The sequence below is a fragment of the Nannobrachium achirus genome (assembly GCF_963921795.1).
Source record: "Nannobrachium achirus genome assembly, chromosome: 9".
Lineage (NCBI taxonomy): Eukaryota > Metazoa > Chordata > Actinopteri > Myctophiformes > Myctophidae > Nannobrachium > Nannobrachium achirus.
In genome coordinates, this window is record NC_137818.1 from 20,564,944 (window position 1) to 20,590,600 (window position 25,657).

The 25,657-nt window shown below is 40.6% G+C and overlaps 1 protein-coding gene across 1 annotated transcript in view; it reads left to right on the plus strand.

The window, feature by feature from the left end:
* Positions 1-7,508, plus strand: part of LOC308291136 (voltage-dependent calcium channel subunit alpha-2/delta-3-like) — a gene marked incomplete at both ends in the record, with an annotated part of 340,367 nt that extends 332,859 nt beyond the window's left edge. The window contains 3 exons of the mRNA XM_080733078.1: positions 2,752-2,862; positions 6,425-6,509; positions 7,416-7,508. Coding sequence (XP_080589204.1) covers positions 2,752-2,862; positions 6,425-6,509; positions 7,416-7,508 — 289 coding nt within the window. The remainder of the gene's footprint in view (positions 1-2,751; positions 2,863-6,424; positions 6,510-7,415) is intronic.
* Between the last annotated feature and the right edge of the window lie 18,149 nt (positions 7,509-25,657).

Genomic DNA, 25,657 nt, shown 5'->3' on the forward strand with positions numbered 1-25,657 from the left:
GATATATGCCTCTCAGTGAGCGCGATAAATCACCCGGCCGCTTGAGAAGAAAAAGAAGAGAAGAGAAGTTGGGGGGAAGGGGGGAGGGGGGGGAGGGGGGGTTAGGGGAGAGAGTTAGAGATAAAGAGAGAGAGAGAGTGAGAGAAAGAAGAGATCATCTTTACGGCCTTCTTCTCTTCATAAAGCCCGGGGCCGGGCTCATAAATCAGTACCAGCCAGAGGGCCCTGATCTCTGTGATGAGTCCAGTAAAAAAACTACAGGGGGGGGGGGGAGTTGTGGTTCCCATTTGTCTCCCCTTTTTGGAGTGCTTTATATTCCTCCACACTTCATTGGTGCTCGCCTCGCGATGGGATGAAATGGGGGGTGGGGGGGGGGGGGGGGGAGAGAGAGACATAAAGGAGATGATACGGGAAGAGAGACAGGAAAGAGGAAAGAAAGATTCCGGATGGAGACCCATAAAATGCATTTGGGTCTCCATCCGGAATCAATGGGGGTACATTTATTATAATCAAATTATTGGCTTCGGAATGTGACAAAAACATAAAAAGAATACTATTGAACTTAATTAAGTCTCCATGGAGTGAATAATCAATTGAAAAAAGTCATTTTGGGGGTGAACTACTCCTTTAAACTCAGACTCGAGGGTTAGGGTTAAAAAAAGGCAAAATGTGGTAAAAGAAAAAGTGCTGTGCAAAAATGTTGATGTCATAGTGTAGTGATACAAACGTGTGTTTGTGTGTGTGTTCCGTGTGTGCGCGTGTGCATGCGTGTGCTTGTATTACTATAGTTGTGAGAGTCAAAAGTCCCCAAATCAGACTTCGCAAGGACCATTTTCCTGCATGGTCCTCAGTAAAGGAAAAAGTTGTTTTATGGTTAAAGGTTAGTCTTATGGCCGTATTCGCTTCAGGGTTAGAGTAAATAGAAAATATATACAGTACAAGTGCGTGCGTGCGTGCGTGCGTGCGTGCGTGCGTGCGTGCGTGCGCGCGCGCGTGTTCATGCCTGCGTGCGCGTGTTTGTTGCACATTTTGTCCTGTCTGTCCCAGCGCATAGTGTCTCAGTGTGTGTGTCCCAGTGCATATAGTGTCTCAGTGTGTGTGTGTGTGTGTGTGTGTGTGTGTGTGTCAGTGCATATAGTGTCTCAGTGTGTGTGTTTATTGACAGCTGGCCGAGAGACAAGTCATCTTCTTGACACACGTCCAACACGTCCCCCCCCCTCCCCAAGAGGGAATGTGAACATTCACAGCACAAATCCACTGACACACATGGAAATATACGTCAAGCCTACACTACTTGTCCGCTTGCCAACCCCCCATCTTTCTCTCTCTGTCTCTGTCTCATTCTGCCTGTCTCTCTGTCTCTGTCTGTCTGTCTGTCTGTGTCTCTGTCTCTCTCTCTCTCTCTCTCTCTCTCTCTCTCTCTCTCTCTCGTTTTTCAGGCCAATGACCCCTATTAGCTCAGAGAGAGATGAAGCAGAGACGCCACTACATGTTGTATAAAATTGTGTAGCAATCTTCATACTGTAGATTTCATAGCTACCCAGCTTCATAGACTTTGTTTGACAGCACTATCATGTTGAACTGGTGTTTTGTGTATTTGTGACATTTAACCACTTAATGTAATAAACTGTGAATAGTTAGTAAACTTGACCTTTCACTCTACTATTCTTTCCCTCTACTACACCAAACCTCTTTGCTGAAAATATAGAGTTCTAAGTGGTTAAAGGAGTAGTTCACCCCCAAAATGACTTTTTTTCTATTGATTAGTCACGCCATGGAGACTAGAGTTCAATAATATTTTAGTTTTTTTCGCATTCCTAAGACAAAAATGTGATAACAATAAATTTACCCTCATTCGTTCCGGATGGGGACCCGTTTCGAAACGGGTCCCCATCCGGAGTCAATGGGGGTAAATTTACTCGAATCAAAACATTTTCTTAGGAATGTGACAAAAACCAAAAAATATTATTGAACTCTAGTCTCCATGGCGTGACTAATCAATAGAAAAAAAGTCATTTTGGGGGTGAACTACTCCTTTAATGCAAAAACATTATCCTATCACACAAAGAATTGGCGTTAACACTGAGGACGCCCTGTTGAAGACCCCTAGACGCCTAGGGTGTTCTACTAAGTCTGATGGTATTTTGAGGTCAGCCATTCTCTTAGGTTAGTTTTGTGGAGTGGAGATCTTTAAAGCCGAAATGAAAACAAGTTTTCCACTCACTCCACTTCCTTATAGTGACGCAGTTCCTCCTGAAACGGTCCAGAAAGGACTTGGGTGAATGTGATTTGACAGTCAAAAAGTAGGCAGGCCATAACTCATTGAAGACATTAATAATTATGTAAAGACGGGCGGGCTGACGATCGGCGCTCAGTATCACAGCGTTGCGCTATAGACTGACAAGGCAGCGGCTACGGAAACAAATTTGTGTTCATAGGACATCAGATGTCGGCCACGGCTTGTGATTGGCTGGACCAGTGGCAAGCCAGTGCAACTGGATCTGCTGTGCGGAGAGGACAAACAGGGTCGCTGAAGTTGAAGTAGATGACATTTATTTAGTCATTCTGACCTTGTGAATTATACATTTTCTTGATATCCGTCATCACGCAAGACATTTCTGTTTAGGGGCTGGGCTTAGGGCTCTAATTGTTTCATTATAATACACAAATACTCTCTCTCTCTCTCTCTCTCTCTCTCTCTCTCTCTCTCTCTCTCTCTCTCTCTCTCTCTCTCTCTCTCTCTCTCTCCAGATCCTTTGTGATCCAGCAGATCCCCAGCAGTAATCTCTTCATGGTGGTGACGGACAACAAGTGCGACTGCAGCATGATCGAGCCTGTCACCATGGACCACGTGGAGATCATGTATATCCTTTTACCTGCGCTGTGAGCCCATTGGACCAGCAGGCCTCATACCTGCGCTCTGAGCCCATTGGACCAGCAAACAAGTCTATGAATCTATCTATGAAATCGATGAGAATCTCCATCACACACTTATATAACATGTAGAGGGGGTCCCTGCTTCATCTCTCTCTCTCAGCTAAGGGGTCCTTGGCCTGAAAACGTTGAAGACCCCTGTACTAAGCACAGCCTGCGACGTTCGAGCCTATCGAGCGTCGCTGTGCTCGATTGTTGTGCCTTATTAGCACTAAACAACAGGAAATTGTCATGGTTGCGGTTAGTAAATCGTCTTGAAAAATCGAAAGAGAAACCCAATCCCACAATCTCCTGAATCTGCTCCCACTGTTTGGGTTACTTCATTTTGATTTCCCATTTCTGATAAGTAGCTATGGCTCTGAACCAGAGCATTAGCCAATTCTCTCTAATGCTCTGTTACCCATTGAACACTATACCCGACACTATCGTCGTTGTCGGGTGGAAACCTTGTATCTCCAAGTTTCTAATTTGTATGTTCTTTTGCAAAGTAAAGCCCTGTGCGACATGGCTGTCGCACACAAACTACTAGATCTACAAGCACACAACGAGTGTGATTGATTGATTGATTGATTGAAGACTTTATTAGAAGTTTGCATAGGAAAAGGTACAGTTTCATGACGGTACAGTTCACTGGTACAAGGTCTACTAAAAGGAGATCCATGAAAAGACTAAGCTTATTTCCACTGGAAACCATTGAAGTATCTCATATAACATTGAATGACAGACAAATAGAACACAGTACTATGCAGTAGATATGTAAAGAAAAACAAAAAAGAAGACAGTAAGTCTAAAACAAACAGTATATACAAAGAAGGGGCAGGGGAGGGTAGGGTTGGGCTAGGTTCATTTTTTACCAGTTGCGAACGGCTGCTGCCTGTAAGTGGTTTTTCAGGGCAATTTTAAAGGATGCTAGTGATCCACACTCCTTTATGGCCTTCGGTAAGGCTTTCCACATTTTGGTGGTATAGCAGAAAAAAGAGTTTGACCCTTTGTTGGTTTTGACTCTGGGTTGAAAGTGATCTGTGGCGCTGCCTCTGGTGTTGTAATTATGGACATCCTTAATGTTTATAAAGTATTTTGATAGGTACTTGGGTATCATAGTGGTGTAGTGTATCTTGTACACCAGGCCCATTGCAAGTTGCTGTACTCTGTCATCTACTCTGAGCCACCCCACTCTTAACTGGTGAGTAGCGGTGAGGTGAGTCTGATAGGGAAGGTGAAGCAGGACCCTAATTAGTTTATTTTGGGCTGTTTGTAGTTTAGTTTTCAGGGCTTGTGGGGCATCACAATACCATACGTGGACTCCGTAGTCAAAGAGGGGCTGGATTATTGCACCAGCTATGGTCTTCAGTGTGTTGAAATTGTGTGCTTGTAGATCGGCTGTTTTCACTAGTTTGATTCATTTTTTAAATGATAAATGCAAAACAAACGGTTTTAGACATGCAAGGTTTTCACCCGACAGCGACGACATATTTGTCTTCCATGACTGAGGAAGAGAATTAGCCTGTCCTGTGTTTGGAGGGAGGGAGGGAGGGAGAGAGAGAGAGAGAGAGAGAGAGAGAGAGAGAGAGAGAGAGAGAGAGAGAGAGAGAGAGAGAGAGAGAGAGAGAGAGAGAGAGAGAAAGCAAAGGGGTCTCTCTCTCTCTCTCTCTCTCTTCCAACTCAGTGAATTCCAGTGTGAGCAGCATTATGACTATAATGGTTTGGTGTCCACCGAAGAAGCTGCAGTGACGGGAACGAGTGAGGGGGATCGTTTTAATTTTGCGGCGAGGGTTTTTCTTTTCTTTTCTTTTTTCTTTGCTTCGGGGAGACACACACACACACACACACACACACACACACACACACACACACACACACACACGCACACGCACACGCACACACACGTCACCCCACCCACCCTGCCGTCACTGGATGAAAGGGAAGAGGAGAAAATGTGGTGGATGAGATCTGAAGCTGAGGCTTTGAAACAATGCTCCAACAGATGGACTCTTTCACAACTCTGTCTGTGTGTGTGTGCATGCGTGTTAGCGTGTGTGTGTGTTTCACCAGAGCCCACACAGTGCATGGCAGAGGCTGATCAATAGCAGACCCGGCACAACACACAGATCCAGTGGTGTCACACCAAATTCTGGGCCCTGGGTACAACAAGGGTTCACTGCGGGCCCCCCATGAATGTTCTTCATAGGGGGAGGGGGTTTAACGCATTTAGACTGGGAACGCATTATATTGAAAAATAGCAGATACAAGCTCACATCACGGCACTGAGTGCTGCACTGCAAGCTTGTAGATCTGCTATTTGCCAATAGCTAATGTATAGAATAATTAAGGCCTCCACCTTGGGCCCTAGTAACTCAGTCCCACTTTCCCCCCCTTGTGACTCCCCTGCACAGATCCTCCCAGAATGCGGCGTTTCTGTCAGATTGTATGCTGTGAACTCACTGTATACACACATGCCCACCAACTGTTGATGTTCATGTTGGAGAGCCTACTGTCGCATAGAGAGCTCTATGATGTTGCTACGCGACTCCAAAAACTCATTAAAAACACTGGCTAAAGAGCGCTTATTTTTTCTATTGGGTGGAAACTTGTATGTCCAAAACTGTCCCTTTTTTTAATTATAACTTTTCTTTGGGTAAACATTTTGTAATGGAGAAAATAGCTGTGTGTAAAAAAAGAAGAAAAAAAATAAAGAAAAAGTACAAATTCGGAGATACAAGGTTTCTATCCACTGACAGCAGCAACAAGTTTGTCTTTTTTCTTTTTTTTTGCACTGCTGTGAGCAAAAATAGCCCTGCCTTCAAAAAGGGCATCTTTCCACGGTGTGCTCCAAAACACACGTCCTTTCCATTATAAACAAGGAGCTAAAGGCCAGCCGTCGAAAAAGAACAAACTACATTTACTCTCGAGTAAAGGCTGTGCTTAAGTAAGAGATTTGACTTACATCTAATTTCCATTTTTCTTGACCACTTTCTACTTCTACTACACAAAATATTCAACTTCAGTTACAAGTTACTTTGTAGATTTTAGATACAGTACAAATACAAAACATGCATTAACCACTTATTATTTACTTTGGCTGTTCTTTGAGTTTTGCTATTTTTGAACATTTATGAAATACCTTGAAACTTTCAAGGTTTCAAGTTGAAAGTGTTTTGAATTCTTTCTTTTTCATTATTATTTTTTTTATAATTTTTTATCCCACGATTTTGTAACCCATTTTCACCTGGTGTCAATTATCGAATGTAATCCTGGGCGCTACACTTCCTCTGCCAACCTGGGGAGACAACGGATGACCATGGCTCAAAACATGTTTAGATGGGGGGTCCGCAGCCAAACACATATCATTTTGTAGAATCGACCTCACGTTGGGTAAAAGAAACAGAGTATCTCTTCAAAAGGCCTTTGAGTTTGAGCAGAAAAGCAGCCTGTGTGAAGAGCTTTTTCATGTGTCATGGTGGTGGTGTGTCTGGTCCTTAACCTCAGCATCACATAATGAATCTCTCAAGTGTGAGCGACTGAAGTTCCAGAAGGACAGGCGACGCCCGGATACCTGTCACCCCTTCCACCCTGAGGTGAGGCCACAGCCGCCGCCACCGCACCAGACAACACTTAGGGACCGCGTGTCCGTCCAACCAAAGCACTTAGTCCCCAGCTGAGAAAGTGCTCTCCTAAAAATGAAACGCGGGGGGAAAAAATAAACGCTTCCAAAACACCCAGAGTTGTGGGAAAATACAGAATCGTACTTGGATCGCCTTTTTCTTTCTGTCTACACCGAATCTCTTTGCCGTAAACAGGTGGGTGTGGCCACATAAAAACATAACATTTTCTGTACACTTTTTAGAAAAAATAATCTTCCTCCAAGTATAGACATAATACATGATGATCAAGTTTTAAGGGGAAGAGAAATCACAGCACCCCATCTTTAATATAATACGTACAAAAACTGAACATAATATACAGTGAGATTTTATCTTTTTCTGGGCGTCCCTTATTTTTGTTGGAAAGAGCTCATATACAGTACAAATAATACTATAATAAAAGTTTTTTTTATTACATTTTTTATCAAAGATTTTCAGTCACATGATATGAACCACAGTGCAGTGATATACATTAACACGTGCATTTGTAATTATAGCTGGCTTTACCAGCAAGAATTAGAATTCCTACTAATTGTCACACCCATCTCTTGGAGCGGTGAGCCGCAGCCATGCCACGCTCTGGAAATCCATAGTGGTGGTCTTACCCCCCAAATTCCCAATCCAATCCCTGATGCTCAGTGCCAAGAAGCAGGGACACATTGGGTCCCATTTTTACAGTCTTTGGTATGACCCGACCAGGGATCAAACCCCGACCCAGAGATTTGGCCACACCTCTTCTCTCTTTTTCTCTTTCTGGAACGACTTTCCCCTCACTGTTTTACACCTGTGTAAACCTGTGATGTGACAGATGTTTCTGATTCTCTCTCTCTCTCTCTCCAGGAGAACTCCATGGAGTGTGGAGGTGCCCTGGGTCTGCTCCCGTCCCTGACCGCCACGCTGCTGTGTGCGCTGCTGGCGCTCTTCCCCAGGTGACCAGGGCTGGCCACGCCTCCCCATCCATATCTGGACTTGGATTGGCTTGGCTCGGCATGCAAAACCATCCTAAACCGTGCCACTGAGAAGAAGAGAACCCCTCCTCGCCCCCTTGCTAGACCTGTGCCCGATTTCATCTCACCACCACCACCACCACCACCCTGTTCCCAAGCCCCACTATAGACCTCCGGTAACTCCCACCAGACCCTCCCCACTAGTGAGGCCAATTTATGCTTTGAGCGACTAAGTGCCGACCAGCTACAGTATATAGGGGGCAAGCATCCGACCGCTGCAAATGAAGCCAGTGCGGAATTAATGAAAAAAACACTGCATTTCTCATTGATGGGGCCCCAGAAGGTGTCGCTATTCCCCCTCCTCCTGGTTGCAGAAGAACTTTCATTCCATTAAGGTCTATGGGTATTTGGCCGGACTTTACACTTGGTTGTATTACCTTAACTTAAGTAAACATTCTTTTATAAAACACACTGTGTTTTCAGTTTCTAGTTTAGTCTTCTTTCAATTATCATGATATGTGTTTTTGTAACTCTATTCTCCCATCATTTTAAAATTAAAAGAAGGGACAACTGGTTCTACTGAGAGAAGACCCGCAGCTCCACCCAATTGCACTTGTTTTCCGGTGTCACTCGGAAACCGGAGGTCCAAGATGGACGAATGGATTTTGAATTCACTGAAGTAGTGGCTTCAAAAACGGGAATGTGGAAACCAATACCAATAATGACGTCACAGCTCCCTTCTTCCATTACATTTTGTTTCTATGGTGCCTACCAGCGCGTCGCAGTTTTGAGCATTCATTCCGTGGACCTCATGTTTATGTAGCGTGTGCTACCGTTCATTTTTCTAGAGGTACGCAACATCGTCAGCAGACATGCGTGGCACCTTTTTATAGTCGTTTGGACGCACCTTCATCATTTCGACATCGACACTTGTCGCTCAAAGCGTAATTTTGGGCATAAATCGGCCACTGCTTTCGAAAGGATTGACACCGAACGAGTGACGCTTTGGTAGCTGCTGCATAGTTGGTCAATATGGTGCTTTTTTTTGGCCAGACCAGTCGAAGGCAAACCAAGCTACACTAGGAGATGTAATTGCGGAGGTTTGCGCCATAACAATTTTACGCTTAACAATGCACTCACTAGCTTTTAAACCATGCAACCTGAACTGTCTAGTAATATTCACTATTGCTCACACAACAATGGGTCAATCCTTTCAAGGAGCAGCTAAGGGCTAGGGTGCCGCTTCTCAACGTCGAGTCTGGGGACCACTACAGGGGTTCAAAATGGACCGTTCACGGGTCTGTAACTCTTGAGAGTGTACAAATGGAACCAAATGGGCCGATAAGGGGTTGGTTCCATTTGTACTCTCTCAGAGTTAAATAAACACCGAAGGCCCGTTCCCAACGCAAGATGAAATATTTGACTGCATACAAAGTCAATGGAAAGACGCGACTTAGCGCGTCTTCGCAAAGACGCGACTTACCGCGACTTTGCGTCAATCGGCACAATCGACGCAACGAGACGACACAAACAAACCGTTCTGTCGCTTTGGCATCTTTTAAAATCCCGAATGAAGCGACATTTGCTTCTGTCAGCGCGACCCAAAGTGGAGTGATTCGAATCGACTAGAAAGATCAAATATCTTTCGGTGGGAACGCACCTGAGGATTATTTATTTTACAGTGTAGACCGGGATCCTAAAATAGATGATCAAATGGGGGATCCGTGGCCTAATGCATATCAAACTAGGGGGGGTCCTAGACAAAAAGTAAGTTGAGAACTGGGCATTCAAAGCCACCTGGCAAGAGATAACAGTCTTGTGGAAAGAGACCGGTATAGCCTTTCCCAGGCTCCCTCCGAATTCTCCTGGACAGTAACATTCTGAAGATGAAAAAAATATTAACGAAGATGATTATTATGTGGCTGGGGTTATAACTATAATGTTTGTCCAATGACTTTTTTTTTATTGCCATGATGAGAAAAAAGATACAGTATGTTCTATATATTAAGAAGAGAAAATAAAGAGACAGTTTTATTTATTGATTTGCAAGTGGTACCCATAAACTGTGACTATATGAGACTATGAGTCCTCCGACATGAGTGGTTGTTGATATTTGAGCTTTTTGAGCCTTATTGAAAGGTATTGGTCCTGTTTGTGTACTTTTTGAAATAAAATGGTGTTTAAAAAACAATTGTGGATTTTGTTTTGGATTTTGTTGAAACATATTGTAGGACCTGCACAACATAATAAATGTAATTCTTGATAGCGTAGAATGATTAAACACTATATTAATTAATCAATTACTCCTCTGCTTTCATATTTAATTGCAGGGAAAAAGTGATCACACTGCTGAACGCTGAATGTTTGTAGATGGTTTCAACCAGCTTGCACACGGCGTATGTGTGTGTGTTTTTTTCTTCTTCCCAGGCCTTATTATATGATGCAAAACGTCTGTCTTTTGTGAGGAATGGAATTTTTAATTTGCCCCATCATCATCCTCGTCTGTTTCGCCTCCTGTCCTTTGATTTGTTTAATTTAGTCTAGGATATGACTACTTTCAACATTTCAAAATTTGGCACGGCATAAAACGCAGTGACGCAGAGCGCTGTCTGACCCAATAAACGTGTTCTTTATCTGCGATATTTGATTGGGCAAAATTACATTGAGGAATGAACACTGGAAGCTGTCTACATTTTCATTAAGCAACGCTAATCTATGCAGCGCTTGGAAATGCTTCGTTTCCTGGATGTTTTGTATCATATTTTTTTCCTGGACAGACAACAAACTTCCTGAACACGCGCATGTAAGGATGGTCGCACGCACACGCACGCACGCACGCACGCACGCACGCACACACACACACAGAGGCCAAAACATAATCTCTGCCCCTGGAGATTATCTGCTTGCCTAGATAACAAGAACAATATTGCGAACAGCCAGTGGTTCGCAAATTTGGGGTCTGTACCCCAAATTATTTTAGGGGGTCCCCAGATGATTAGTTTAATGTGCAACATTGTTTTCTCTCTCAGCAGTAAACAAACATACAGTATAAGTGTATACAGATACTGTAATTGGTATACAGGGTATCTGGACATTATGACTTTTAGACAATCTGTTCATAAGATTCCATTTTCCATATCGTTTGACAGCACAATCGATCAATGTATTTTGTATTCATGTCAATTTGTGTTTTCAGATATGTAACCACATGAACCGTCAATACTTAACTTGACATTTCACTCCGTACTTGGTCTGCTCTTTTTCCCCTCGACAAGAAACCTCTTTGCCGAAAATAGCTGATCTACAAGCTACGAGCTTGTAGATCTGCTATTTTTTGCTGAAGTTCTCAGAATATTGACACTAGGGTGGTTAATGTAAAAAAAGTTTCTATCACACAACGATTTGGAGGACCCCCTGTAGTAACTCTGAGGACCCCCTAGGGGTCCCAGGCCCCTGTTGAAGACCTCTCTTTTAGACCATTATACCAAATTGGCCAAATTGTCACATTGTACCCAATAAAGAGGCAAGCATTGCCAATCTACAAGCTCACATCAACTCGCACTGCGGCCCCGCCACTCTGCCCCCCATAGTTGGACAAAACAACCCTGGCCTTGACGGCTCGTCCATTTGGTTTAGGATATCAGTTATGAAACTAGGAAAAGTGCATTCAAAGTGTACAAACGTATTACAGGATTCAAATTCCAAAATAGCAAAAATGGCATATCTGCAAGTTCAAAGTACGCTGATTACGTAGTTTACACAGTAGGAGGAAGGAAAGGAGGAAAGCGGTGGAAAGCATAGGTGGAAAGCCTCTGCGCTGTGCCATTTCCACAGGAGGAGGAACATTTGGTGGATATTTTCAACTTGGTCAAGTTTTTTTTATATACATTTTTTTAAATGAATCTTTATTCAAAAGTCAGGTCATACAAGACAATACAAAAGAGACAGTGAAATGATTTCAATGGTCTTGAACCACCAACCTTTGGTTCTCTAGGCAAAGTTCTTTCCTCTGGGTTATAGAGCCATAGTGAGTCTACAAGGGACAACAAAGTTATTAATCTCATACGATTCAGAAGCCTAAGCTTTCTTTTCATAATTTAAGATTTTTTTTCCTTTTAGGTGGACAGTGAAAGACAGAAAATGATCATAAAGGTGTCAAAGGACATGAATTTTTAGACCTATAGTCTTACTATGGCCCTATAGCACAGAGGAAAGAACTTTGCCTAGAGAACCAAAGGTTGGTGGTTCAAGACCAGTGAAACATATGTTCTGTCTTTCACTGTCTGTTTTGTATTGTCTTGTATGTCATGACTTTTGAATAAAGATTTATTTAAAACATATTTAGGGGACTATGATATACTGTGGACTTCGATTTTGAAGCCTTGTTTTTTTTTTTCTTGAAATAATCATATATGCTTTTCCCTTTTAAATTGAAGATATTAAATTATATAACAGGTTTTTCAAAGGCTGTTTATTTGTATTGTAAACTTGTATAACCTGTGAAGTTATCCACAGTCAGTCTAAAAGTGTGGTTATTTTCTCTGCTTAATGGGTGGTATTCATCTAATACAAATTTGAAATTCAAAATCAATGGTCTGTTCAGTTTGGTCAATTCATAACATGAACGGTAGATATTGGCTAAAGCCAACCAATCAGAGGTATCTGTGCCTCCGTGTTTACTACACTATACTAATTATTTCGGCAAAGCCGAAATATTTGAAGGCAAAGCCATTCAAAAACCAAAGAGGCCAGAAGATGAATATATTAGTAATATGGGTGATATTCATCTCCAGGGTGAACCAATCGGGTGCCTTTGTGACTATGACCAGGCCTGTATTAACCATTGGGCCGGTGGGGCCGTTGCCAGGGGCTCTTGGCTCCCAGGGGCCCTTGGGCGGAACTGGGCCGCGCGGTCATCGACAACTTTCTAAAATAAAATATAGAAGTTATTCATTGTCAAATGTGGGCACCTCCTCTGTTTTTACAGCAATGATTTTCACTCAGGCCCCTACAAGAGCCGAGCTCATGGGGCCGAGCTTTCTCGGGCCCTTCTTCAGCCCCCCCCCCCCCCCCCCCCCCCCCCTTTGCTTGTACGGTGAAGCAGTGGTCCTCAAAGGGCCCACTTTGAGGGGTCCTCAACGTGGGCCTTTTGAGGACCACTGCTTCACCGTACAAAGCTTTACGGTGTTGCAGTGGTCCTCAGTCAAAGTGCCCACTTTGAGGGGTCTCTTTTGACCCCTCAATATGTATCACTTGAAATAAAGCACAAAGTGCACTTTATTTTAATTCATAATTGTTGATAAAATAAATAAAATAAAATAAATACATTTTCATTTTGTTTTATTTGTATTTTGTCATAGTGAAATAGTGAATTAAACCTGGTTGAAAATGAATAATTATGTGTGTTATTATTATAGGTTATGCAATAGGAGCTCAAAATCAAGCTCCCTGCTAAGCTTGACATACCTACTTAATTATATGACCATGGTGATAATTGATAAAGGAAATAAATAAATGTAGGTTAACTTAGACTAAAACAAAACATTAGAAGCATTTTATTTTGGTATACCTGGCTGCGACCTCATGTGACCCATGATGGAGCCAGTGGCTTGTCCAATCAAGGCTTGGGAGTGTTTGAGAAGCGGCATTTTCCAATTGATTAATGAGTTACGACACTGCCTGTCAAATAACTACTGCGATTTGAATTGAAAACGGTTACGGAATACATTGGACCGATATCACAACATAAATCATCATGGATAAAAGAAGCCAGAGCCAGACCAGCGGTCATGCCAAGCGGAAAAAAAAGGAGATTAAAAAAGCCAAGGTGGCTAAATTGTTGGAAAAGGTTCCTTTGATATCAACATTTTTCCAACGACCTGCTGAGGAAGATGCCACTGTAGGTGCTGCTGCCGGTAGTAGCACTAGCACTGATGCTAACGCAAACGAGGTTAACGAGCCCGTTGTTGATGTATGACATCATGGACAAATCAACAGAATCGAAGTGTTTCATTGGTCTGGCTAACTCATGTCATCATCATTAGTGACATCATCATTTTTGTAAAAAAAAGTGGGACATAGGAGTGGTTTGCACCGCTCAAAAAAATATATATATATAATTAAATAAAAACTTGACCAAGTTGAAAAAATCTAACAAATTTTCCTCCTCGTGTGGAAATGGCACAGAGCTGAGGCTTTCCACCTATGTTTTCCACAAAGGAGGAAAGCGGTAGAAAGCATAGGTGGAAAGCCTCTGCGCTGTGCCATTTCCACAGGAGGAGGAAACATTTGGTGGATATTTTCATCTTGGTCAAGTTTTTTTATAATAGATTTTTGATTTTTAGAGTGTGATAACTCGGAAACCAATAGATTTTAAGCGCCTGTCTTTTAGGATGTTGTATAGCTCTTCGAGATGAACGCGTGGATATGAAATTAATTCATTTTTTTCAGATTGTCTTCAAATCCCCCAAAATTACATAAGACTATAGTAAGGCGTCAAAACATAGATTTTAAGTCTTACATTTTCGATAGTGCTTATCTTGTGGTATGTTGTATAGCTCGTCGAGACACACGTGTTGATGTGTGACACACGTGTTGATGTGTGACACATTGCTGTGCGACCCCTGGAACCCTACTTTTTTTCAACAAATGCAATCTTGGATTTTTCAAAGTGCTGTGATAACTCGGAAACCAATAGGTTTTAAGCGCCTGTCTCTTAGTATGTTGTATAGCTCTTCGAGACGAATGCGTGGATATGAAATTAATTCATTTTTTTCAGATTGTCTTCAAAACCCCCAAAATTACATAAGACTATAACATAGATTTTAAGTCTTACATTTTCGATAGTGCTTATCTTGTGGTATGTTGTATAGCTCGTCGAGACAAACGTGTGGATGTGTGACACATTGCTGTGCGACCCCTGGAACCCTACTTTTTTTCCGACAAATGCAATCCTAGATTTTTCAAAGTGCGATAACTCGGAAACCAATAGGTTTTAAGCGCCTGTCTCTTAGTATGTTGTATGTTGTATAGCTCTTCGAGACGAATGCGTGGATATGAAATTAATTAATTTTTTTTAGATTGTCTTCAAAACCCCCAAAATTACATGAGACTATATAGTAAGGCGTCAAAACATAGATTTTAAGTCTTAAATTTTCGATAGTGCTTATCTTGTGGTATGTTGTATAGCTCGTCGAGACAAACATGTGGATGTGTGACACATTGCTGTGCGACCCCTGGAACCCTACTTTTTTCCGACAAATGCAATCCTAGATTTTTCAAAGTGCGATAACTCGGAAACCAATAGGTTTTAAGCGCCTGTCTCTTAGTATTGTTGTATAGCTCTTCGAGATGAACGTGTGGATATGAAATTAATTCATTTTTTTCAGATTGTCTTCAAATCCCCCAAAATTACATAAGACTATAGTAAGGCGTCAAAACATAGATTTTAAGTCTTACATTTTCGATAGTGCTTATCTTGTGGTATGTTGTATAGCTCGTCGAGACACACGTGTTGATGTGTGACACATTGCTGTGCGACCCCTGGAACCCTACTTTTTTTCAACAAATGCAATCCTGGATTTTTCAAAGTGCGGCGATAACTCGGAAACCAAAAGGTTTTAAGCGCCTGTCTCTTAGTATGTTGTATAGCTCTTCGAGACGAACGCGTGGACATGAAATTAATTCATTTTTTTCAGATTGTCTTCAAATCCCCCAAAATTACATAAGACTATAGTAAGGCGTCAAAACATAGATTTTAAGTCTTACATTTTCGATAGTGCTTATCTTGTGGTATGTTGTATAGCTCGTCGAGACAAACGTGTGGATGTGTGACACATTGCTGTGCGACCCCTGGAACCCTACTTTTTTTCGACAAATGCAATCCTAGATTTTTCAAAGTGCGATAACTCGGAAACCAATAGGTTTTAAGCGCCTGTCTGTTAGTATGTTGTATAGCTCTTCGAGACGAATGCGTGGATATGAAATTAATTCATTTTTTCAGATTGTCTTCAAAACCCCCAAAATTACATAAGACTATAGTAAGGCGTCAAAACATAGATTTTAAGTCTTACATTTTCGATAGTGCTTATCTTGTGGTATGTTGTATAGCTCGTCGAGACAAACGTGTGGATGTGTGACACATTGCTGTGCGACCCCTGGAACCCTACTTTTTTTCCGACAAATGCAATCCTAGATTTTTCAAAGTGCGATAACTCGGAAACCAATAGGTTTTAAGCGCCTGTCTCTTAGTATGTTGTATGTTGTATAGCTCTTCGAGACGAATGCGTGGATATGAAATTAATTAATTTTTTTTAGATTGTCTTCAAAACCCCCAAAATTACATGAGACTATATAGTAAGGCGTCAAAACATAGATTTTAAGTCTTAAATTTTCGATAGTGCTTATCTTGTGGTATGTTGTATAGCTCGTCGAGACAAACATGTGGATGTGTGACACATTGCTGTGCGACCCCTGGAACCCTACTTTTTTCCGACAAATGCAATCCTAGATTTTTCAAAGTGCGATAACTCGGAAACCAATAGGTTTTAAGCGCCTGTCTCTTAGTATTGTTGTATAGCTCTTCGAGATGAACGTGTGGATATGAAATTAATTCATTTTTTTCAGATTGTCTTCAAATCCCCCAAAATTACATAAGACTATAGTAAGGCGTCAAAACATAGATTTTAAGTCTTACATTTTCGATAGTGCTTATCTTGTGGTATGTTGTATAGCTCGTCGAGACACACGTGTTGATGTGTGACACATTGCTGTGCGACCCCTGGAACCCTACTTTTTTTCAACAAATGCAATCCTGGATTTTTCAAAGTGCGGCGATAACTCGGAAACCAAAAGGTTTTAAGCGCCTGTCTCTTAGTATGTTGTATAGCTCTTCGAGACGAACGCGTGGACATGAAATTAATTCATTTTTTTCAGATTGTCTTCAAATCCCCCAAAATTACATAAGACTATAGTAAGGCGTCAAAACATAGATTTTAAGTCTTACATTTTCGATAGTGCTTATCTTGTGGTATGTTGTATAGCTCGTCGAGACAAACGTGTGGATGTGTGACACATTGCTGTGCGACCCCTGGAACCCTACTTTTTTTCGACAAATGCAATCCTAGATTTTTCAAAGTGCGATAACTCGGAAACCAATAGGTTTTAAGCGCCTGTCTGTTAGTATGTTGTATAGCTCTTCGAGACGAATGCGTGGATATGAAATTAATTCATTTTTTCAGATTGTCTTCAAAACCCCCAAAATTACATAAGACTATAGTAAGGCGTCAAAACATAGATTTTAAGTCTTACATTTTCGATAGTGCTTATCTTGTGGTATGTTGTATAGCTCGTCGAGACAAACGTGTGGATGTGTGACACATTGCTGTGCGACCCCTGGAACCCTACTTTTTTTCCGACAAATGCAATCCTAGATTTTTCAAAGTGCGATAACTCGGAAACCAATAGGTTTTAAGCGCCTGTCTCTTAGTATGTTGTATGTTGTATAGCTCTTCGAGACGAATGCGTGGATATGAAATTAATTAATTTTTTTTAGATTGTCTTCAAAACCCCCAAAATTACATGAGACTATATAGTAAGGCGTCAAAACATAGATTTTAAGTCTTAAATTTTCGATAGTGCTTATCTTGTGGTATGTTGTATAGCTCGTCGAGACAAACATGTGGATGTGTGACACATTGCTGTGCGACCCCTGGAACCCTACTTTTTTCCGACAAATGCAATCCTAGATTTTTCAAAGTGCGATAACTCGGAAACCAATAGGTTTTAAGCGCCTGTCTCTTAGTATTGTTGTATAGCTCTTCGAGATGAACGTGTGGATATGAAATTAATTCATTTTTTTCAGATTGTCTTCAAATCCCCCAAAATTACATAAGACTATAGTAAGGCGTCAAAACATAGATTTTAAGTCTTACATTTTCGATAGTGCTTATCTTGTGGTATGTTGTATAGCTCGTCGAGACACACGTGTTGATGTGTGACACATTGCTGTGCGACCCCTGGAACCCTACTTTTTTTCAACAAATGCAATCCTGGATTTTTCAAAGTGCGGCGATAACTCGGAAACCAAAAGGTTTTAAGCGCCTGTCTCTTAGTATGTTGTATAGCTCTTCGAGACGAACGCGTGGACATGAAATTAATTCATTTTTTTTCAGATTGTCTTCAAATCCCCCAAAATTACATAAGACTATAGTAAGGCGTCAAAACATAGATTTTAAGTCTTACATTTTCGATAGTGCTTATCTTGTGGTATGTTGTATAGCTCGTCGAGACAAACGTGTGGATGTGTGACACATTGCTGTGCGACCCCTGGAACCCTACTTTTTTCGACAAATGCAATCCTAGATTTTTCAAAGTGCGATAACTCGGAAACCAATAGGTTTTAAGCGCCTGTCTGTTAGTATGTTGTATAGCTCTTCGAGACGAATGCGTGGATATGAAATTAATTCATTTTTTCAGATTGTCTTCAAAACCCCCAAAATTACATAAGACTATAGTAAGGCGTCAAAACATAGATTTTAAGTCTTACATTTTCGATAGTGCTTATCTTGTGGTATGTTGTATAGCTCGTCGAGACAAACGTGTGGATGTGTGACACATTGCTGTGCGACCCCTGGAACCCTACTTTTTTCGACAAATGCAATCCTAGATTTTTCAAAGTGCGATAACTCGGAAACCAATAGGTTTTAAGCGCCTGTCTTTTAGTATGTTGTATAGCTCTTCGAGACGAACGCGTTGATATGAAATTAATTCATTTTTTCAGATTGTCTTCAAATCCCCCAGTAAGGCGTCAAAACATAGATTTTAAGTCTTACATTTTCGATAGTGCTTATCTTGTGGTATGTTGTATAGCTCGTCGAGACAAACGTGTGGATGTGTGACACATTGCTGTGCGACCCCTGGAACCCTACTTTTTTCGACAAATGCAATCCTAGATTTTTCAAAGTGCGTTAACTCGGAAACCAATAGGTTTTAAGCGCCTGTCTCTTAGTATGTTGTATAGCTCTTCGAGACGAACGCGTTGATATGAAATTAATTCATTTTTTCAGATTGTCTTCAAATCCCCCAAAATTACATAACACAATTATAGTAAGGCGTCAAAACATAGATTTTAAGTCTTAAATTTTGGATAGCGCTTATCTTGTGGTATGTTGTATAGCTCGTCGAGACAAACGTGTGGATGTATGACACATTGCTGTGCGACCCCTGGAACCCTACTTTTTTACGACAAATGCAATCCTAGATTTTTCAAAGTGCGATAACTCGGAAACCAAAAGGTTTTAAGCGCCTGTCTCTTAGTATGTTGTATAGCTCTTCGAGACGAACGCGTGGACATGAAATTAATTCATTTTTTTCAGATTGTCTTCAAAACCCCCAAAATTACATAAGACTATAGTAAGGCGTCAACACATGGATTTTAAGTCTCAAATTTCCGATAGTGCCTATCTTTTGGTATGTTGTATAGCTCGTCGAGACGAAGGTGTGGATGTGTGACACATTGCTGTGCGACCCCTGGAACCCTACTTTTTTTTCCGACAAATGCAATCCTAGATTTTTCAAAGTGCGTTAACTCGGAAACCAATAGGTTTTAAGCGCCTGTCTCTTAGTATGTTGTATAGCTCTTCGAGACGAACGCGTTGATATGAAATTAATTCATTTTTTCAGATTGTCTTCAAATCCCCCAAAATTACATAACACAATTATAGTAAGGCGTCAAAACATAGATTTTAAGTCTTAAATTTTGGATAGCGCTTATCTTGTGGTATGTTGTATAGCTCGTCGAGACAAACGTGTGGATGTATGACACATTGCTGTGCGACCCCTGGAACCCTACTTTTTTACGACAAATGCAATCCTAGATTTTTCAAAGTGCGATAACTCGGAAACCAAAAGGTTTTAAGCGCCTGTCTCTTAGTATGTTGTATAGCTCTTCGAGACGAACGCGTGGACATGAAATTAATTCATTTTTTTCAGATTGTCTTCAAAACCCCCAAAATTACATAAGACTATAGTAAGGCGTCAAAACATGGATTTTAAGTCTCAAATTTCCGATGGTGCCTATCTTTTGGTATGTTGTATAGCTCGTCGAGACGAAGGTGTGGATGTGTGACACATTGCTGTGCGACCCCTGGAACCCTACTTTTTTTTCGACAAATGCAATCCTAGATGTTTCAAAGTGCGATAACTTGGAAACCAATAGGTTTTAAGCGCCTGTCTCTTAGTATGTTGTATAGCTCTTCGAGACGAACGCGTTGATATGAAATTAATTCATTTTTTCAGATTGTCTTCAAATCCCCCAAAATTACATAACACAATTATAGTAAGGCGTCAAAACATAGATTTTAAGTCTTAAATTTTGGATAGCGCTTATCTTGTGGTATGTTGTATAGCTCGTCGAGACAAACGTGTGGATGTATGACACATTGCTGTGCGACCCCTGGAACCCTACTTTTTTACGACAAATGCAATCCTAGATTTTTCAAAGTGCGATAACTCGGAAACCAAAAGGTTTTAAGCGCCTGTCTCTTAGTATGTTGTATAGCTCTTCGAGACGAACGCGTGGACATGAAATTAATTCATTTTTTTCAGATTGTCTTCAAAACCCCCAAAATTACATAAGACTATATAGTAAGGCGTCAAAACATGGATTTTAAGTCTCAAATTTCCGATGGTGCCTATCTTTTGGTATGTTGTATAGCTCGTCGAGACGAAGGTGTGGATGTGTGACACATTGCTGTGCGACCCCTGGAACCCTACTTTTTTTTCGACAAATGCAATCCTAGATGTTTCAAAGTGCGATAACTTGGAAACCAATAGGTTTTAAGCGCCTGTCTGTTAGTATGTTGTATAGCTCTTCGGGACGAACGCTTGGATATGAAATTAATTCATTTTTTTCAGATTGTCTTCAAATCCCCCAAAATTACATAAGACTATAGTAAGGCGTCAAAACATAGATTTTAAGTCTTACATTTTCGATAGTGCTTATCTTGTGGTATGTTGTATAGCTCGTCGAGACAAACGTGTGGATGTGTGACACATTGCTGTGCGACCCCTGGAACCCTACTTTTTTTCGACAAATGCAATCCTAGATTTTTCGAAGTGCGATAACTCGGAAACCAATAGGTTTTAAGCGCCTGTCTCTTAGTATGTTGTATAGCTCTTCGAGACGAACGCGTGGATATGAAATTAATTCATTTTTTTCAGATTGTCTTCAAAACCCCCAAAATTACATAAGACTATAGTAAGGCGTCAAAACATAGATTTTAAGTCTTACATTTTCGATAGTGCTTATCTTGTGGTATGTTGTATAGCTTGTCGAGACAAACGTGTGGATGTGTGACACATTGCTGTGCGACCCCTGGAACACTACTTTTTTTGACAAAATGCAATCCTAGATTTTTCAAAGTGCGATAACTCGGAAACCAATAGGTTTTAAGCGCCTGTCTCTTAGTATGTTGTAGCTCTTCGAGACGAACGCATGGATATGAAATTAATTCATTTTTTTCAGATTGTCTTCATATCCCCCAGTAAGGCGTCAAAACATAGATTTTAAGTCTTACATTTTTGATAGTGCTTATCTTGTGGTATGTTGTATAGCTTGTCGAGACAAACTTGTGGATGTGTGACACATTGCTGTGCGACCCCTGGAACCCTACTTTTTTTCGACAAATGCAATCCTAGATTTTTCAAAGTGCGGCGATAACTCGGAAACCAATAGGTTTTAAGCGCCTGTCTCATAGTATGTTGTATAGCTCTTCGAGACGAATGCGTGGATATGAAATTAATTCATTTTTTTCAGATTGTCTTCAAAACCCCCAAAATTACATAAGACTATAGTAAGGCGTCAAAACATAGATTTTAAGTCTTACATTTTCGATAGTGCTTATCTTGTGGTATGTTGTATAGCTCGTCGAGACAAACGTGTGGATGTGTGACACATTGCTGTGCGACCCCTGCAACACTACTTTTTTCCGACAAATGCAATCCTAGATTTTTCAAAGTGCGATAACTCGGAAACCAATAGGTTTTAAGCGCCAGTCTCTTAGTATGTTGTATAGCTCTTCGAGACGAACGTGTTGATATGAAATTAATTCATTTTTTTCAGATTGTCTTCAAATCCCCCAAAATTAGATAAGACTATAGTAAGGCGTCAAAACATAGATTTTAAGTCTTAAATTTTCGATAGTGCTTATCTTGTGGTATGTTGTATAGCTCGTCGAGACAAACGTGTGGATGTGTGACACATTGCTGTGCGACCCCTGGAACCCTACTTTTTTCCGACAAATGCAATCCTAGATTTCTCAAAGTGCGATAACTCGGAAACCAATAGGTTTTAAGCGCCTGTCTCTTAGTATGTTGTATAGCTCTTCGAGACAAACGCGTGGATATGAAATTAATTCATTTTTTTAAGATTGTCTTCAAATCCCCCAAAATTACATAAGACTATAGTAAGGCATCAAAACATACATTTTAAGTCTTACATTTTCGATAGTGCTTATCTTGTGGTATGTTGTATAGCTCGTCGAGACAAACGTGTGGATGTGTGACACATTGCTGTGCGACCCCTGGAACCCAACTTTTTTCCGACAAATGCAATCCTAGATTTTTCAAAGTGCGATAACTCGGAAACCAATAGGTTTTAAGCGCCTGTCTCTTAGTATGTTGTAGCTCTTTGAGACGAACGCGTGGATATGAAATTAATTCATTTTTTTCAGATTGTCTTCAAATCCCCCAGTAAGGCGTCAAAACATAGATTTTAAGTCTTACATTTTCGATAGTGCTTATCTTGTGGTATGTTGTATAGCTCGTCGAGACAAACGTGTGGATGTGTGACACATTGCTGTGCGACCCCTGGAACCCTACTTTTTTTCGACAAATGCAATCCTAGATTTTTCAAAGTGCGGCGATAACTCGGAAACCAATAGGTTTTAAGCGGCTGTCTCTTAATATGTTGTATAGCTCTTCGAGACGAATGCGTGTATATGAAATTAATTCATTTTTTTAAGATTGTCTTCAAAACCCCCAAAATTACATAAGACTATAGTAAGGCGTCAAAACATAGATTTTAAGTCTTACATTTTCGATAGTGCTTATCTTGTGGTATGTTGTATAGCTCGTCGAGACAAACGTGTGGATGTGTGACACATTGCTGTGCGACCCCTGGAACCCTACTTTTTTTCGACAAATGCAATCCTAGATTTTTCAAAGTGCGGCGATAACTCGGAAACCAATAGGTTTTAAGCGCCTGTCTCTTAGTATGTTGTATAGCTCTTCGAGACGAATGCGTGGATATGAAATTTATTAATTTTTTTCAGATTGTCTTCAAAACCCCCAAAATTACATAAGACTATAGTAAGGCGTCAAAACATAGATTTTAAGTCTTACATTTTCGATAGTGCTTATCTTGTGGTATGTTGTATAGCTCGTCGAGACAAACGTGTGGATGTGTGACACATTGCTGTGCGACCCCTGGAACCCTACTTTTTTTCGACAAATGCAATCCTAGATATTTCAAAGTGCGGCGATAACTCGGAAACCAATAGGTTTTAAGCGCCTGTCTCATAGTATGTTGTATAGCTCTTCGAGACGAATGCGTGGATATGAAATTAATTCATTTTTTTTCAGATTGTCTTCAAAACCCCCAAAATTACATAAGACTATAGTAAGGCGTCAAAACATAGATTTTAAGTCTTACATTTTCGATAGTGCTTATCTTGTGGTATGTTGTATAGCTCGTCGAGACAAACGTGTGGATGTGTGACACATTGCTGTGCGACCCCTGGAACCCTACTTTTTTTCCGACAAATGCAATCCTAGATTTTTCAAAGTGCGATAACTCGGAAACCAATAGGTTTTAAGCGCCTGTCTCTTAGTATGTTGTATAGCTCTTCGAGACAAACGCGTGGATATGACATTTATTCATTTTTTTAAGATTGTCTTCAAAACCCCCAAAATTACATAAGGCGTCAAAACATAGATTTTAAATCTTACATTCTCGATAGTGATTATCTTGTGGTATGTTGTAGCTCGTCGAGACAAATTGCTGTGCGACCCCTGGAACCCTACTTTTTTTCCGACAAATGCAATCCTAGATTTTTCAAAGTGCGATAACTCGGAAACCAATAGGTTTTAAGCGCCTGTCTCTTAGTATGTTGTATAGCTCTTCGAGACGAACGCGTGGATATGAAATTATTATTTTTTTAGATTGTCTTCAAATCCCCCAAAATTACATAAGACTATAGTAAGGTGTCAAAACATAGATTTTAAGTCTTACATTTTCGATAGTGCTTATCTTGTGCTATGTTGTATAGCTCGTCGAGACAAACGTGTGGATGTGTGACACATTGCTGTGCGACCCCTGGAACCCTACTTTTTTCCGACAAATGCAATCCTAGATTTTTCAAAGTGCGATAACTCGGAAACCAATAGGTTTTAAGCGCCTGTCTCTTAGTATGTTGTATAGCTCTTCGAGACAAACGCGTGGATATGAAATTAATTCATTTTTTTCAGATTGTCTTCAAATCCCCCAAAATTACATAAGACTTAATAGTAAGGCGTCAAAATAAAGATTTTAAGTCTTACATTTCCGATAGTGCTTATCTTGTGGTATGTTGTATAGCTCGTCGAGACAAATGTGTGGATGTGTGACACATTGCTGTGCGACCCCTGGAACCCTACTTTTTTTCGACAAATGCAATCCTAGATTTTTCAAAGTGCGGCGATAACTCGGAAACCAATAGGATTTAAGCGCCTGTCTCATAGTATGTTGTATAGCTCTTCGAGACGAATGCGTGGATATGAAATTAATTCATTTTTTTCAGATTGTCTTCAAAACCCCCAAAATTACATAAGACTATAGTAAGGCGTCAAAACATAGATTTTAAGTCTTACATTTTCGATAGTGCTTATCTTGTGGTATGTTGTATAGCTCGTCGAGACAAACGTGTGGATGTGTGACACATTGCTGTGCGACCCCTGCAACACTACTTTTTTCCGACAAATGCAATCCTAGATTTTTCAAAGTGCGATAACTCGGAAACCAATAGGTTTTAAGCGCCAGTCTCTTAGTATGTTGTATAGCTCTTCGAGACGAACGTGTTGATATGAAATTAATTCATTTTTTTCAGATTGTCTTCAAATCCCCCAAAATTAGATAAGACTATAGTAAGGCGTCAAAACATAGATTTTAAGTCTTAAATTTTCGATAGTGCTTATCTTGTGGTATGTTGTATAGCTCGTCGAGACAAACGTGTGGATGTGTGACACATTGCTGTGCGACCCCTGGAACCCTACTTTTTTACGACAAATGCAATCCTAGATTTTTCAAAGTGCGATAACTCGGAAACCAAAAGGTTTTAAGCGCCTGTCTCTTAGTATGTTGTATAGCTCTTCGAGACGAACGCGTGGACATGAAATTAATTCATTTTTTTCAGATTGTCTTCAAAACCCCCAAAATTACATAAGACTATAGTAAGGCGTCAACACATGGATTTTAAGTCTCAAATTTCCGATAGTGCCTATCTTTTGGTATGTTGTATAGCTCGTCGAGACGAAGGTGTGGATGTGTGACACATTGCTGTGCGACCCCTGGAACCCTACTTTTTTTTCCGACAAATGCAATCCTAGATTTTTCAAAGTGCGTTAACTCGGAAACCAATAGGTTTTAAGCGCCTGTCTCTTAGTATGTTGTATAGCTCTTCGAGACGAACGCGTTGATATGAAATTAATTCATTTTTTCAGATTGTCTTCAAATCCCCCAAAATTACATAACACAATTATAGTAAGGCGTCAAAACATAGATTTTAAGTCTTAAATTTTGGATAGCGCTTATCTTGTGGTATGTTGTATAGCTCGTCGAGACAAACGTGTGGATGTATGACACATTGCTGTGCGACCCCTGGAACCCTACTTTTTTACGACAAATGCAATCCTAGATTTTTCAAAGTGCGATAACTCGGAAACCAAAAGGTTTTAAGCGCCTGTCTCTTAGTATGTTGTATAGCTCTTCGAGACGAACGCGTGGACATGAAATTAATTCATTTTTTTCAGATTGTCTTCAAAACCCCCAAAATTACATAAGACTATAGTAAGGCGTCAAAACATGGATTTTAAGTCTCA